At 45.5% G+C, this 15,876-nt stretch overlaps 1 protein-coding gene across 1 annotated transcript in view; it reads left to right on the top strand.

The window, feature by feature from the left end:
- Positions 1-4,137: 4,137 nt before the first annotated feature.
- EHBP1 (EH domain binding protein 1) overlaps positions 4,138-15,876 on the top strand; it is a 206,204-nt gene continuing 194,465 nt past the window's right edge. The window contains exons 1-2 of the mRNA XM_062490659.1: positions 4,138-4,221; positions 5,270-5,682. Coding sequence (XP_062346643.1) covers positions 5,579-5,682 — 104 coding nt within the window. The 5' untranslated portion in view covers positions 4,138-4,221; positions 5,270-5,578. The remainder of the gene's footprint in view (positions 4,222-5,269; positions 5,683-15,876) is intronic.

The following is a 15,876-nucleotide window of genomic DNA, read 5'->3' as shown; positions in this document are numbered from 1 at the left end:
AGAAAAAGAGCAGATAATGTGATGTTTTCTGTTCCATTACAGAATGAAATGTTACGGTGTAGAGCACCAGTTAGGGACATGTTGGGGAGCAGGAAGATGGTGCTGAGGTCAGTGCAAATTCTCCACTGATTTCATTAACAGGGGATCAAAGGTTTGATGGGATCTAGAAATACAAAGAGGTTAATACGTGGCAGGTGTAGGTAACCTCATGTACACAGACCTTTGCCTCAGAAAGCAGAATGTTCTTGCAAATCTGACACAATCCAATTCCTTGATCTCCTCAGTGACATTTCTGCAGGCTCATGTACAGAAGGACAGGGAAATGGAGATTTATAACAGCTATTCCTAGCAAAGGTCATTTCTTGACTGGTGAACAACCTGTCCTTAGTCACACTGATGATGAGGCGTTGAAGGATAAGGGAGAGGCTGGAGAGTTTTAAAGCTTGACAGGAATAACAGAAATAGAGCATAGATCATCTCTGTACTTGGGCAAGGAAGCTTGAATTCTTCCACCATCAGTCAAAGCCAGGGAGCAAGAGGAAAAATCCAGAAAAAAAAAAAAAACAAACAGAGGGATTTCTGTGGAGATTGTGAGGGAGTCTCAGGGGAAAAGAAGAGTCACAGAGTATGAGTTTTTGGGTAGTAAGAGTGTCCTCGGTGAAACCAGCTGCTTATAAAGAACAGGGTCAGGTTGCTCTGGGGCCAGCTCGTGGTCAGCCCCACCAATTTCCCAGCCTGAGCAGCTCTCAGCATCCTGTCCCATGCCACTTCCAGAACAAATGATATACAAACAACACAAATATACACAAATACATTTCCTCAGCTGTCCTTCCACAGGCAAGGAGGGCACCAGGAAGGCAGCAGATGCGACACGCGTATGGTTTAAACAGATTGTGTCATACACATTAAATAATAAAACCATACCTACCTATTCATCACATGACTATTCTTCCTGCTTGCAGAAGAGATTTGACACTGTACGCAAAATGAAGCACCATTTTTTTTTGTAATCAGAAGGACCCTTCTGGGATTCACACAAGAGTTGTTCACTCAGCTACTGACCTTAAAGCAGAGCATTTGGTACCTTGGTGAAACCAGCTTTGCTTGTTTTCAAGCTCATAACATTCTATTAAGTAAAAATGTGACCATTTCCCTAAAGCTTGTCTCAGATCCTGAGCTGAGCCATTGCCACATACCAGGCTTGTGGCCAGCAGAACCAGTCAAGAGATGTTTGCAACATGGAAATGAAATCAACACGGGGGATTCCTTGCTGATCCATCAGAGTGCTCTGACCCAAGAAGAGCTTTGGGGCTCTTCATCCACGCCCTTGCTAATCCCTTTTTGCCATTTATTGGTTCCTCTGGGCTGTGAGCTGCCAGCAGAAGTCACAAGAGCTTTTTGAGTTGGTCTGGTGTAAGACTTAGTCCAGTAACATGAGAATGCTGTGGTGGCCTCCAGCTTCCAATCTGCAGCTGATATTCTCACCCTTCCTTCCACAGTAATTCCTCACACCCTTTGAAACCTCCTAAAGCTTTCCCTAAAATTGCAAGAACTGAGGATAGCTGCTCTTAAAAACTGTAAAATAAGACAATTTGTAGGATAATTGTCTGTTGTATTTCTCCACACACAAAGGCAAAAGCAGCCTTACGCCATGTACCTCCCAGGCCTGATGTAACTTGAATCCAAAAGCTATGAAGGAAATGGAAAATGTTAATAAATAATGATGTTTGAAATACAAGTCACTGAACAAACCACCAGTCCTTCTGTGTCTATTCCACTGGACAGAAAATGTCTACCTCAGTTTGAGGAAAGTAAGATCTTGCTCATAGGCGTGTCTTACGAATTAACCTGTGTGCTGCAGGTTTTTGGGGAGATAAATCAGAGAAGCTCCCAGACTAACTTTTGGTAATATATTCAGAATAAAGACAACTTTCCAAATAAAATCAGTACAACTGATTACTCAGTATTTCTCTGGTATGAAGAACCAAGGACCTCCTCGGGGCCACTGGAATTTTAAATTTACTTGCTTGATCCACTTCACAGCTGCCAGTTTTCCATCTGATATTTTCCAAGTCAAAACCAAGCAGCTGTGTGCTCCTTACTGCATGTTTTCATTCTGATGTGCTCTGGAAATCCTGGCCACTTTTCCCAAATCCCGAACAGGTGATCTGCACTTTAAAAGCCCAGTGATGTCTCCCTCAAGTGTGTTGGAATTACTCTGTGTATATAGACCAGCTGCAAAACTGGGGTAGGTATATTAACACAAATGTACAAAATATTCAAATTTTATTTAAAAAATATTCAGGGGAAGAAAAAAAAAACATTTTCCAAGAAAATCTGTATGAGTAGTACAACTACTCAGCAACATTTCATACAGCAACATTTAGCATAATACTTTAAAAAAAGGAGAATCGCCGCCTCTTCCAGGACAGCTCCACCCAAGTGCACACCCTCTAGCAGATGGGGTAAGGGCTGAAGAGTAATACATTATAAGCAAAGGGCTGGCCTTTTCAATAGCCCAAATATTCAACCTCTCCGAAGTAACTTAGCTCAGCTTAGGCCCGTGGCCATCCACACAGTCATTCTTTCTCTCCTTTCACTCCAGCCACTGAAAGCTGGCAGCCTCTGTGATATGCCAGCACAGCGAGAGGCAGCTTAGGAAAGGAGGAAAACACTGGGATAAGGAGCTTTCCAGACTGTGGAACAGGCTTGGACTCCATTCGGTTTGTCATGGGAAAGAATACAGAGAACTGTAATGCCCCGAGGCTTCAATTTTACAGCTGCTCTCAGAGCTCCACTGCATTATCTTCCTTATTTCCCTGTGCTTCCACTTGATAGCTGACTTAGTTTCTGACTTAGCTGGTTGATAGGTTTAGGATTAGCTCCCGGAGATCACGCAACCACACTACCCCGACTCTGGAATTCACCATCAGCAAACGGCGCTTTGGGATCCCAAACTTAAATACACCTGTACGGGTGTCCAGAGGGCGGGTGGGCAACAAGCAGCGGGAGCCGGGGTAAGCCACCGGTTAATTTTAGATTAATGCTGGAACCCAGCACCGAGGGTGTGCATCTGGGTCCCGACACCTCCTTCATGGCACTGCAGTGTAAAAGCGGTCAGCCAGCGTGGCTGCGGGGAATTCACAGCCGCATCCCACAGGGATCACCCCCTCTCACTGCTCCGTTCTCCCCTGCCGATACTTTAACGCAAAACTGCGCAGAACATCCAGCCCCCGCCGCCTGGGTGCCGTCCCCTGAGCACGCAGGTTATATCACCAAAGAAATACCGTCCTGCCCGCGGTATTCAATTTCCATCAATCTCCCATCCGCACCCGAAACCCGGAACCCCCGAAGGACCGAGGCCTGCGCCGCAGGACTGGGGTCAGGCCTGGCCAGGCTTGACCGACCCCTCCTCAAGGCGGGCCCAGCGCGGGGACCGTCCCTCGCCGCGGTTCCTCCTCCCCTCCCACCGCCTCGATCCACGGCCGATCCCTCCCTTCAGCCGCCCGTCGCCCACCTCACGGGAGGCATCTTAGGTTCCCACCCCGGCTCCCTCCGTCCCTGCCCCAGCCCTTCCCGCCGCTCCCCGGCTTTGGGGCGCTGGCAACTCCCGGGGGCGGCGGCGGGGCCACGCCCCTCCACTGACAGCCCGCTCCTCGCGCCGCGCCCATCCAGCGGCTCTAGGGAGCACGGCAGCCAATCGCCGGCAGCCTTAGCGCTGACAGACGGCCACGCTGACCTATCGATAGCCCCTCTTCACAAGGAGCCCCGCCTCCTGCGACTAGTCAGAGCAGAGGTGGAGCTGGGGGGGGAGAGATGAGAACGCCTCGTCCCTCACCACTCCCTCCCCTCTGCGGAGATGATTGACAGGCGCGACATCCAACGGACTGCTGAGGGCCCGCGGCGGGGCCAATACGTGGCGGGGGCGGGACCCGGCGGGCGGGGGAGCGGCGGGCAGGGGTGAGGCGCGGCGCAGCACCGGCAGGAGGGCGATGGTGGCGGCGTGAGGCGCGCTGCGAGCCGCGCTGTCTGCCCGGCCGGCCCGGAGAGCGGCGGGGGTGCGGCGCATCGCCATGAGGCTGCGGGAGGACGGGGACAGCCGCGGGGCGCTGCCGGCGGCGGGGCTGCTGCAGTAATGGGCAGCGGCAGCGCTGACTCTCGACTGCCGTGTGGTGCCAGCGCGCCCGCTCGGCGGGACCGCCCGCGAGGAGCCGGCGGCAGGTGAGTGCCGCACGGGGAGCCACCCGTCCGCTCCCGGAGCCGCCGCTCACCCTCCTCGCTCCTCGCCGGTGGCGTTTTAATTTTTAAACGGCTCCGGCTCCCGGCCAAGGGCGGGGGGCGCTGCCCCGGCAGGCTGGGCGCGGAGGTGACACGGGCTGCTGAGGCGGAGCGAGGCGCTCCTTGCCCCGGGGCTCCGTGGGGACCCCCTCTCCCGGGGGCCGTTCTGCTTCAGGTAGCCTCCTCTCCAGCTTTGATGCCATCCTACCCTGACTTCTCGCCGGCTGCGGCCAGCTTGTGCTTCCCTGTATTCCTAACGAAGAGGTTTTTCCCTCCGCACCCAGCGCAGATGCTGCTTTCATTTCGAGGGAGGAGACCCACCTGGGTTTCTGCTCTCCCTTTTCACCTCCCTGGTGATCATTCTTCAGTGCAGGATGGAGAGACGTTTCCATTTCAATATGATGCAGCGAGGAAGATGGAGAATCCTGGGTAGCCAGGACTCGGGAAATGCCCCTTCCTCTCTTGTCCTCCTCATCCTGGCACAGGCATTCGGGCAGGAGCACTCCCTTTCTGTCTTCTTGGCTGATCTCTTTGGACAGAGAAATGAAAGCAGAGGTGTGCTAGAGGAAACAACTGTTACACCTTTTGTCGTCGAGACAAAGAACTTCATCTCCCCCTGTCCCTCTGGGTGCATATTGGCAGCACCTCAGCCACTTTGCATTGCTTCCTGGAGATGCTTCACAAGGACTCAGTGTGGCCCTGAGCTGCCCTTTTTTGTTGTTGTTGTTGCCAGTTATGATGCTGCTGATAGTAGGATATGATGATATGTTTCTGAACAGTCTCGTGGTTTGAATTCCTGAGATTGCTGCAGTATTTTTATTTATTTACTTAATTGGGGTTGGGGGGAGGTGGTGCGTGGATGGCAACAGAAAGGGGCTACGTTCTCGTGGTTTACTGTAGTTTTTTGAAAGGTACCAGATCACGTGCAATTGCAGCACTTAGTATGAAGTATATTAACCAATGCTTTCTCTCCGTCTTACTTGTCTTCCAGTCCTGCAGTCTTCCCTTGGTCTGCTGCGTGAAGAATGATGATTCCATGAGAGAACTTCCTTTCCCTTACGTGTCTACTGCTACTTCATGCTGCTCCTGGCCAGTGATGAGCCATTCTGCTAGACTGGGATTTACCCTGAGGAGGGGAGAGGCAGAATATGAATTGTAGACATCCCGTCAAGTTTCTCACACACTCTTTTTACTGTGTCTGTATATAAATCTGCTAGTATCAAGCACACACACTCTTTGAAACCTACACTGGTGTTTACGCAGTTGCTGCTGTGTAAGAGGACTGTTATTTCTTACCATCATGGCTTCAGTTTGGAAAAGACTGCAGCGTGTTGGGAAACATGCATCCAAGTTCCAGTTTGTGGCCTCTTACCAGGAACTGATGGTTGAGTGCACCAAAAAATGGTAAGAAGCAGCTCATGTTGCTGTAAAAAACGATGGAGTAAGCTGCTGGTGCCGAAATAGGAAGGATGTTGCTCACTGGGTGTTGTGTGTTAGGTGCATTGCTCTTGCATCCCCTTACCTTCTCTTGCCAGCCCATTGCAGAAGCAGCTGCATTTGCTGCTTCTCTTTCTCAGTGAATGCTGGCTTTGCTGCATGGTTACCCTGGACCTGCTAGATTTATTCTGTACTACTGGTTTTTAGGCTGGCATTGTTTTTACTTTGCAGAGGAGGGTATGTTTGTTAGCTTGCATCTGTGGCTTAGTGTGGTTTTGGTTGTTGGTTTTCGGTTTTTAGTGGAGCTTTTTTTGTTTGGTTTTTATTTATTTATTTTTAATATTTCTCATGAGCTCTTTTCCAACTGCCAATGCAACTTGGTGATGCTGAGGGTTGTCTACTGACACTTGTGTTGTTTGACAGAGGCATTGGAAATCAGTCCTGGACATGGTGATCATGGGATGTCTGGGTTGGATGCCCATTCTGATTTTTGACTTCCTTACCTGAGGAGGTCATGTTTCTCCTTCTCCTTTTCCATTTTTCCTTTCCATGTTTTAACAGGAAGAGGCAAGAGACAGGTCCTTGGGAATTGCCTTAAGGTGTTTGTTCAGTCAGACAGGAATTTTGTGAGGTGGTGGTCCATTTGGATAGCTTTGGAGCTGACTAGACAGCAGTTAATGGTGTGGGTCTGGCACGTCATCTTTCCTGTGCAAAATGAGCTTAAATAAATCTGCTAGGCAAGAGCTAGAGGCAGCTTTTAAATAGTCAGGGGAAGATCTCCATTATATAAATACTTGGAATATTGATATTACTGACATAATTCTTCACATTAGTGTGAGCATGTAGTGTCAACGGATGAAGAAAATACTTTCCAGACCTCGTGGACTGAGATGTTCAAATTGCCTTGTAATAAACTGCAGCTTCCTTTCTAATACTTGGCCTTTCTTCTTGGCAAGTTTGGCACTTGCATTGGCTGCTTTCACTGGTTATGAGTAATTGCCTCTACAAATTTAAATTCTATCTCTTGGAGTAGGAAGTCACTGTCAAATATGCTGGAAGGCTGTGCACTGCTCTGTCTTAAAGGAGCACTGTCAGGTTAAACGTTTTGGATTTTTTTTAGCAAGTTGTCTTCATGCCTAGAATGTTTAAGAAACAGATTTTTTTTTTCTGGAAGTTGAACTTGCTTTCACTTAGTACAAATGGAAACATGTAGAAGTTGAAAGAGGCTGTCCTGATTATCTCATGGGAACTGCTGTCCCAAAGAGGCCGAGGTGTTTTCCACAGTAATTTAAATGAACAGGTTTATTTCAGCAGTTTGGTTTATTACTTATTATGTTCTGTTTGCATTAGCTAGGCTGTTTTAGGTTTCATTTTCATTTTGATTCGCTTGTTGCTGAGAATTTGCAGAATGCTTTGGCGCAAAAGTATAAATCCTGTAGGGGAATGTTTGCGTTGGAATTGCAGCTAACCTTTCCTTGGCTTAAGAAAAAGTCATACACAAAAGTTCTCTTGTGAAGTATCTTATTATTTTAGAAACAGGCAGCCTATTGGTTAATCATAACTGAGAGTGCCCACCTAGCAAAATGTCTGGGTATGAAGAAGTGAGAGCCATTCCAAACCTTAAGTATGCAACTAATGTTTTTTGCAAAAAAGTTGTCCTTCTGAAACTTTATTTCACATTCTTGAATTTAAATATAGACAAGATCAGTGCTTATGTTGGTTATTACAAAGGTGGTGAAATGTGGATGAATTCTAGGAAAAATCACAATAGGGGAAAACATAATTCATAAAGTCCTTTGACTGTAAGCTTTTTGATTCTACTTCCTGTTATTTTGAGAACCTTAACCAAAGTGTTCTTTAAGCATGCAACCTAAAATATTGTATTTCTGCTGTAAATCAAACTCCTATAGAAACGAAGGGTTAAATATTTATGCATTTTCAGAGCCTTCAACTAAGTGTTTCTGTAACTTTGGAGAAGATACAGTTTCTGTGCAAGCTGACAGGATCACTGCTTCCTCTGTTTCTAAGGCTTGCCTCTGGGTTTGGTCCCTGTGAGAACAAAACACAAGAAATGAGCTCCATATGCTGTTCTTGCTGAAAGCAGTCAATATATATTAAGTGTCAGTGCTGTAGTCTGTAGTTTGTTTGATTGAAATGTAGTAAGCAGTAAGTTATTTTAATGTACTGGCATTTTAACAATGCAGTGTTTCTGGAGGAGAAGAATGCTCCATTCATATTTAAAAGTAAATGACAACACAGTCATAAACACACTGGAACTAAGAAGTGTCTATGAGCAAGGATTGTGCATGACCAAAACAGGCTGTGTGCCTCTTCATGAACTGCTATCTTTTGTTAGGTTTGCATTTGTCTGACTCTTCAGAAAATGACTGATGTGTTAGAATATTTTTGTACTGATTGTGGATGGTTTGCAAGGTTGAGTGAATTTCTGATTGGCTTTAATACACTTTGTTTCCTCTGGACTTGTATTGATTGGAGGAAGTTTTTTGTTTGTTTTGTTTTCTGTTTTTTAGTTTAAACTTAGAGTTTTTTAGTTTTGTTTTAAACTTAGAGTATAGGTCCTGCTCTTTTTTTTTCTGGCATTCTCCTGGCACTGTGAGAAGTTGCCACTGCTGTGGTGTTGCTGCTGCACTTTTTTAAAAGGTTATCTCTAGGTACAGCAACATTTGGCCAGATTGGGCTGAAACCTTTTCTTGCTTTTTCTCCTATAATTTCTGATTCTTGTCCCTACTAATGGCTGCAGATAGCCACTCTCAAATGATTGCTTTTCATTGGTGGTGTGTTTGGGGGAGATAGGCCGTGATGGAGTGTCCAGTGTTGTCACTGTTCCTTCTTTTTCAGATAATTAACAGGACTGAGTCACTTCTGTGGCATTTTGGCAGCTCCCATTGACCCAGACCTAATTATTGTGGCTGCTCAGTACCTTTGAAAAATTGAACAGTTGGTTTATTTAGAACCTTTCATTAAAAATAAATAAATAAACAAATGTAGTCTTGGTCTTTAATATGGATTAGTGACTCCTGCTACTGCAAAAACACAGTACTTTGCATTAATCATATAAGCAGTTGATTTTTTTGAAAGGTGCTTGCTTGAAAGTGCTGGAGTGTGTCATCCTCTGTTCGTCTTTGGACTAAGCTGGGGCAGCTCAGGATTTTCCACACAGCCTCACCAGTGAACTGCAGCCCTGGCCTGAAGGGACCACGTGTGATACGAGGGAGTTAATTCAGTGCTTATCCTCAGTGCAGCGTCACTGAATAAAACCAGAAGTCAGTCTCGTTCATTCTGCTTAGGCTTCTACAGAAACAGCTGTAATTGCTGCTCTGTGCTGTCAGGGTTGCTGTGTGGGGCAGGAGTGTGCTGGGTGTCCCTGGCAGGTGGAGTGCTGTGACTTGTGCAGGGGACGCAGAGTATCGGTGTCAGGCCCTGTTTGGGATGCCTTTGGGTTTACATTTTACAGCCAGTCCCAGCTGCCAGTTTGAAGAAGCCCCAGGTCTCCTGTTGATCCTGGTTCAAGCTGCCAGCCCGGCATGAATCTCTTGTGTGCCCTGGGGCTGCCCAGCTGCTGGAGGCCTCTGTTCAGGCAGCTGAGTCGGGGCTTGCCCAGGATCCAGGCTCAGCAGAGGAGGAAACTTCTCCTTTGACCCAGAGATCAGTTCCAGTACTTGGACCTGAAGCTCTAATAGCAGTTTTATAGAGCAGCTGAAGCATCTACTGGTGAACACATGAGCTCTTTGGGGTGGCTTTTTTGTTTCCTTATTGTTGTGAGATATATCACAAGTCAAGGACTCAGCAGAGGCTTCAAATGTAATATTGACTGGTTTCCACAGAGAATGGCTGAACTTCAAGAGTTGAGGTTGCCAAGTTCCTAACTTGTCACTGTTCATTGGATGCTTTTATGAGCAAGAAAGCTGCTCACTTGAACATAGGTGTTAACTGCTTACAAAGGCTGGAAAAGAGTAAACATAGAGGCTTTTATACAGGATTTGTGTTCAGGAGTTGCTTTAGAGATAAAGAAACATATAATTTTTGTACAGTGTTTTTGTCATGTCTGTCATCTCTTACATAAACTGCTTGGCTTTTAAAGCCCGCTTACGGATACAGTGAGCAATGATGTTTAAAAGGGTTAAACTTTTAGTATGTTCAGAAGTTTTAACTGAAGACAGGCTTCATGTCCATGAGGCAAGTTGCCTATTTTTATTTTGATTAGGTGTGGTTTGAAGTAGGTTCTCTCTTCTCAAACACACATATTTCTCTTTTGGAAATGAAGTAAGGCTTAATAATTTTTTTTTTCTTCCCCCACCCGAAAGGCTTTAGGAATCTGTTTTCCTCTTCTATTGTAGTTTAATAACTGGGTGCTGCAGGAGTCTTAAGATTTGGCATGCGTTGTGCACAGGAGAGAAATGAGCTTTTTGAGATTCCACGGTTCACACTGATCTGCTTGCCTTCTGCTTGCTGCTTTCCAGCAAAACCGTCCGTGCCGACGGCCACCAAAAGAGCTGGGCTTAACTGGTTGCTGTAGAATCCTTGTTTGCTTGCATGGGGTCAGCCTGTCACGTTGCTCAATTAATTTTCTTGCTTTGCACGGTTGTTAGAGGGGATTTCATGAGTACCTAAGTGCATTTGACTATAAAGGATGGTCATATGGAATCTCTTTGAATTAGTTTTGCTGTGCTGTTGTGTCATGGGCTTGCTCTGCAGAGTTTTTGATCGGATGGGAGAGCTGCTGATACAGGTGTAGTGTAGCATGTATGACTTGTGCAAGGAAAGCACCATGCAATTTCTCTTACGTTTTATCTTCTGTTCTTCTCAATTAAATTGTTCTCTGTCCTTATGGTTTTTATTGAGTTCTGATTTCACACTAAATAATCTCCATTTACACATAACTTCAGCATTTTCTTTGCCATTCATTTCTGGTTTTGACTGAGGATTTTTTGAGGGCTTAAATTGTGTGTCAAACATACTCTTTCCAAATAATCACCACCAGCTGCCTTACAGCTGTCTTCCCCCTTTCTTTCTGCAGTCAATTAAAACACATTTACTGTCCACACACAAAAACAATTCTCTTCTGTCACTTTGCATCTCTCTTCTTTGTATCAAAAAGACAACCCTTCATTGCAGAAACCTACATTTGTTCTTATGGGCTCTGCCTGACTTCTGTCAGGATGTTGTCTACCAATCCCAGCTCCTTACTACCAGTTGCTTTCCTTCCCTACCTTTCCAAGCTCCTCTCCTGACCTTTTCAACAGCCTTTGGTCTATTCCATGGACCACAAATTAGGAATTTCTTGTCAAAGTTGTTGTCTGCATGTTGGCAGTAAAGAAATTTCAGTAGGAAAGGTATGGGTGTTGGTGAAGTCTTTCTTGCTGATGGCTTTTTAGGTTGTCAGTGCTGCACATTTATATCTATTGTCTATTTGCAGCCATGTTTTAAGAGTGTTTGTGGTTCTGTGTCTAGTTTCTAAAAGAATGCATTGATAGATGCAGGCACAAAGTTTAGTATCTGTAGGGTAGAAAGATTTGGCCTAAAGACTTGTTCTGAATTCTTGTTTGAATTAGTTTCTTTTCAGGAATTCCTTGTTTCCTGTCCTAGCGGTAAAGAATTAGCAAAAGCAGAAAATGTTCAATTGTATCCAAGTTTATATTATATCCAAATTTCATTTTAATGGTCAGTTAAAGTGGTGAAGATGTCTTCTTGAATGAATAAAATACGCTACCTTATGTTCTAACATAGCTTTATTTTTTGAGAGAGTATCTGTGTGTGCATAACTTCCTCGCAGAGATTTTGGAACCTTGCTCTGTACCTGCAGGCACTGTGGTGCACACATGCAGTAAAGAAAGTGTGCTGCTCATTTGAACCCAGTGGACTTGAATTGCAATAAAGATTTAGTTGTTTTTTTTTTGTTTGTTTGTTTTTTTTTTTTTTTTAGGATTGCATCCTTGTGAATATTCTCTTCAGCTCTTTGTGCTATGAGGTGAAATAAAATAAAACAAAACATTGTGACATTGTGTAGGCCTCATATGAGCTTAGGCTGCTTAGGCTGTATAGTGCCAGTCTGTTGCTTCAATTAGTTTTTAATTGGTTGGAGAGGGCTGAAGTCCCTTTCACAGCTTAGTGTGAATAAGGAGAGAAGGAGGAGGAGGCTGGTAAGGTTGACTAAATATGAGGAAACTCTCCTTATAAAACAAACCCTTCAGCTAGGGTAGTAAAAGCATTCTGCTTGGGTGGCTTTATGAGAATATGGGGGCGGGTGTGTGTGTGTTTATTTACTTCTAGAAGCTTTCTCAGTTTACTCTGAGGAGAGTGTGTGAAGTGTGTGTTTGTTTCCCTTGCCCCTCTCTCCCTTTCACTCCCTGGGGTAGGACCTGGCCCTAGTAGGCTGTTTGCTACCTTGTGGGACACTCCTTGAGCTACCATCTGCACAAAGTCTGTCTTATGTGTCCTGGAGTGGACTCTGAAACACCAGAAACTGTGCAGATGAACTTTTGTTCCTTATTTTAAGATATGCACAAAGCAGTAGGGTAAATAAAGCTGTCCCTGTTTTCTTCCTCCCGTCTTTATTTGAAAAATGTCTTTTTGCAGTGTACAGTCTCTGTAAGTTCACCAGAGGCTCTCATTTGGAAGCTGTGTGTTTTGGCAGTTGAGGTATAGGGTAGCTGTGGCTTTTGGCACCTGGAGAGGCATTGCACGGATTTGGGAGCTGTGGGTTAAGCACGAGCTAAAATTAGTAGAACCATAACTAACATCACTGTTGTCTGAGGCTCTGACTCATGAGGTTTTCTGGATTCAGGAGTGGAGTGGGGATGTCACTGTCCCTAAGCAGCAGCTGTGTTCTGCCCTGAAGCAGAGGCAGGGTGACAGTGAGGCTGCGAGGTGTGTTAGTATTAAGTGCCATCAACTTCAGTTCCCATTTGTGAGGCGAGTGTGACCTGCAGCAGCTGAGGGGAAGGCACACCTCCCTAATGCTGCCCTGATGCAATGGGGAGGAAAATCTGCCAGAGCCGTGAGATGAGCCACAGCTGCAGGCAAGAGCATCTTAGAGTGCTTCAGCTGAATCACCCAGATCCTGAATCAGTGCCCTGTGCTGTCACTGTAGGGCTTCAAAGTGCACAAGCTTTTGAGATGAATCAGTGCCCTTCTGAACTACAGTTTTCTAGCTGCCTGCAAACCTGTAAAGGTGAGCAGTGCAGAAGTAATTCTTGTTTGCCTGTTGATGCTCTCTTTGTAGTGGAGAGTCATTATTGGGGTTGTTTTTGTTTCTAATTTATTATTATTTAAGGAGGCTTTCTTGAGGATTACTCCAAAGCTGTGGCCAGGCTCTGCAGCTGCTTAACTGTCTGCAGCTGCTGAGCTGCAGTTTCTGTGGCCCTGTGTATTTATTTTAGCACAAACTAGTTTTGGGTTCTATTTCATGTGCACACTCCTGCAGTCGTTCTGTGGGCTTTGTTTGGGGTGAGCTGCTGTATCAGCTTAACAGCACACAAGCAGCTCTGACCTTTCATTTCTAATGGATCTGTTTTGAAAAATGGCTTTGGTGCTGACCAGACATCACAAGGGCAAAATAATTTCTAGTTCCAGGAACAGCTGAATTAGAGAAATCCAGGGTGTTGTAAGACTCTCTCTCCCCTATTACTGCTGCTCATTTCCTGCGTGCCACTTCCACAAGCACCTGTAATGAGCAGTCACCCTTCATGTTCAGTGGCTTCTTTTCCCTCCCAAGAGGTGCTGTTTGCTGCCTTTGGTGCTGCAGGACGGGTCAGAGCTGTCTGGGGCTGCTGGGTGGGTGGCACTGGCTGCTGCGGTGGGAGATGTGGGTTCTGATGGGTGTGCAGCTTTGATGGGAGCGTTTATTCATCTGCTCCTGTCAGAACAAGCCCTGTCACCTTTTGCCTAGGCCAGGCAGACAAAAGGCATTCCCTAAGTCAGCTCTTCCATTAGGTATGTGGCTGCCTGATGCCCTGGGATGATAGCTGTCCTGACCTTTCTTTAGGGCTAAACTGATGCAGTGATGCCTCTGCTTTTGCATCAGGTGTCATAAACTAACTTTCCCCTCCCAGCTGTGCTTGGGAAGAGTGTTTGCATAGCCGGTGCTGTTAATACCAAAAGTTGTACTGAATAAAGTAACTGGAGAATCTGGATTTTTGAATCCAGTTGGCAGCATGCTGTAGTCTGCCACCACTCAGTGAGTACTGTGAATTTCCTTGACTTTCAGTGTCTGCTCGTTGAGTAAACTCTGAATCCCTTTGTTTATGTCAGTACACAGGAAGATATTCAAAAGAACAAAAAAAGAGCTGTCAAGACTTCTCTTTTCCAGCAAAGATCTAACTCAGATCTGTAAATTTCCAAACCGACCTGTTGCTGATTTATCTTTGGTTTATTAGCAGAGGATTTAACCTTGACAGCTCCGGGTGACGCTTGACATGGTTATAACTCTGGAGTTACAGCTCTGGCCGTGCTGACAGGTGGGCAAATTTATTTGGCTGTGTTTTTATCAGTTGTGTCTCTTGGAAAACTGATTTAGTGGTTTGTCATTTCCTGTAGGTAACTTGAGCAGTAGCTGTATAAAGCTGTGAAAAATTTCAAGAGAACAAGATTTTTAAACTTCTTTTTCTCTTCAAGAGCAGATCTTAACTGGATGGAGTGCTTGGAGTAAGTGTCTCTTGAGTGAGTGAATTCCCTTTGCATTCCTTCATCTTTGACATGTAAGAAAATTCTAAGAATGAGAAAGCCTGACCCATTTTTACCATTTCCTCTCATACCACAGAAACTGAAAGAATTTATAACAGTGTTACTTGGTTTTGAGGCATATTTAGGATGGCTTTTGTTTACTGTTAACACTTTTTGAAATATACTTAAAAAAAAATACTAAATACTATGGTGTTTTCACACCCCTTCCCCCCCACTCCCCTTTTTGTAATTTGTGCATGTGGGAAAGGGAATAATGGGTTGTAAGCTCTGCTTTTATATTTTTTTAATTTTTTTTTTTTGGTGGTGTGTTTTTTTTTTTTTTTTCTTTCCTGCTAAAATGGTTTACCTTCTTCCCTGTAGATGCCTACTCTAAACTCCAGTGTCTACATATCCATTCAAGATACTGGGACAGACGGTCTTAAAGCAGTAAAGGAATTATTTCCTTTTCCATAGATTCCTTTCCCCCCCCCCCATACTAAATAGGTTTTGATTTTTAAAAATTTTTAGTTGAAGGCTCGCCAAGAGTAATCTTAACACCCTGAATTTTCATAGCCACGGATGTAATCAAGGGATGTTTTGCTGGAGGACTGAGAGTGTGTGATCACCCCTAGTGCTGGAATTATAAGTGTACAGTGCTTGAGACCTGGACAGTGGGGGGAGAAAAGGCAACTTTTCCTTCCTGTCCCCACACATCCTTCCCTCTTTTCTGGGAGGAAAAGGGAAAAGCCTGAAGCTGCTGCCAGGAGAGTGCTGGAGTAGGGCCCTACAGAGAGCTGGGTGTGAGGGAGTGCCCCTGACACATCACCTGCTTGCCACAGCTCCACACCAGCACTGCTGCCCCTCTTCCAGAGAGCCAGGACACCTGTTTTCTCCAGCCATACAACACTGTTATGGTTGATGGGTCCATGCTGTCAGTGGTTATGACAAGTTTTCTGCTGTATTGTTGGTTTTGAACCTTGAGCCTCTATCGTTACATCAGAAAGTTTTGGCAGACAATTTCAACTAAGGTTTGCAAGGGTGGAAACCTCCAGCTTTTATTTCCGTGGGTTGTGTGACAAAGGGCCTCTGGATAGAAGAGAGGAGTCTTGGTCAGACCCTATGGCTGCAGGTAAAAATCCAGTACCTTCACCTTTTATTAGACACTGGGGAATCTGCAAGGGCAGAAGCTGCTGGCTGCCCAGCCTCCTTCCCTGTGCCTGGAACTAGGGTTTGTGTCAGTTTGTGCTTCCATGTGGACATTTGTGCGGTGTATTTTTGGAGCAGGGAGCTGCTAGATACATTTCTGTGTTTCTCTGCTCCCCATCTGTTACTGGAGTCACCTCCTGCTCTAGCTGCCTCAGGAGAAGCTGTATTGCAAGGGAAAATGGCAGTAAAAGCAGGAATTGCCTGCATTTTCAGTGCTGGTTGTTCACCTGACCCATCAGCAGTCACTTTAGTATTGCTGGTAGTGGCTCATGT

The sequence above is a fragment of the Cinclus cinclus genome, chromosome 3 (assembly GCF_963662255.1).
Source record: "Cinclus cinclus chromosome 3, bCinCin1.1, whole genome shotgun sequence".
Taxonomy (NCBI): Eukaryota; Metazoa; Chordata; class Aves; order Passeriformes; family Cinclidae; genus Cinclus; species Cinclus cinclus.
Note: the sequence above shows the minus strand (reverse complement) of the source record. Positions and strands in the feature narration are given on the sequence as shown.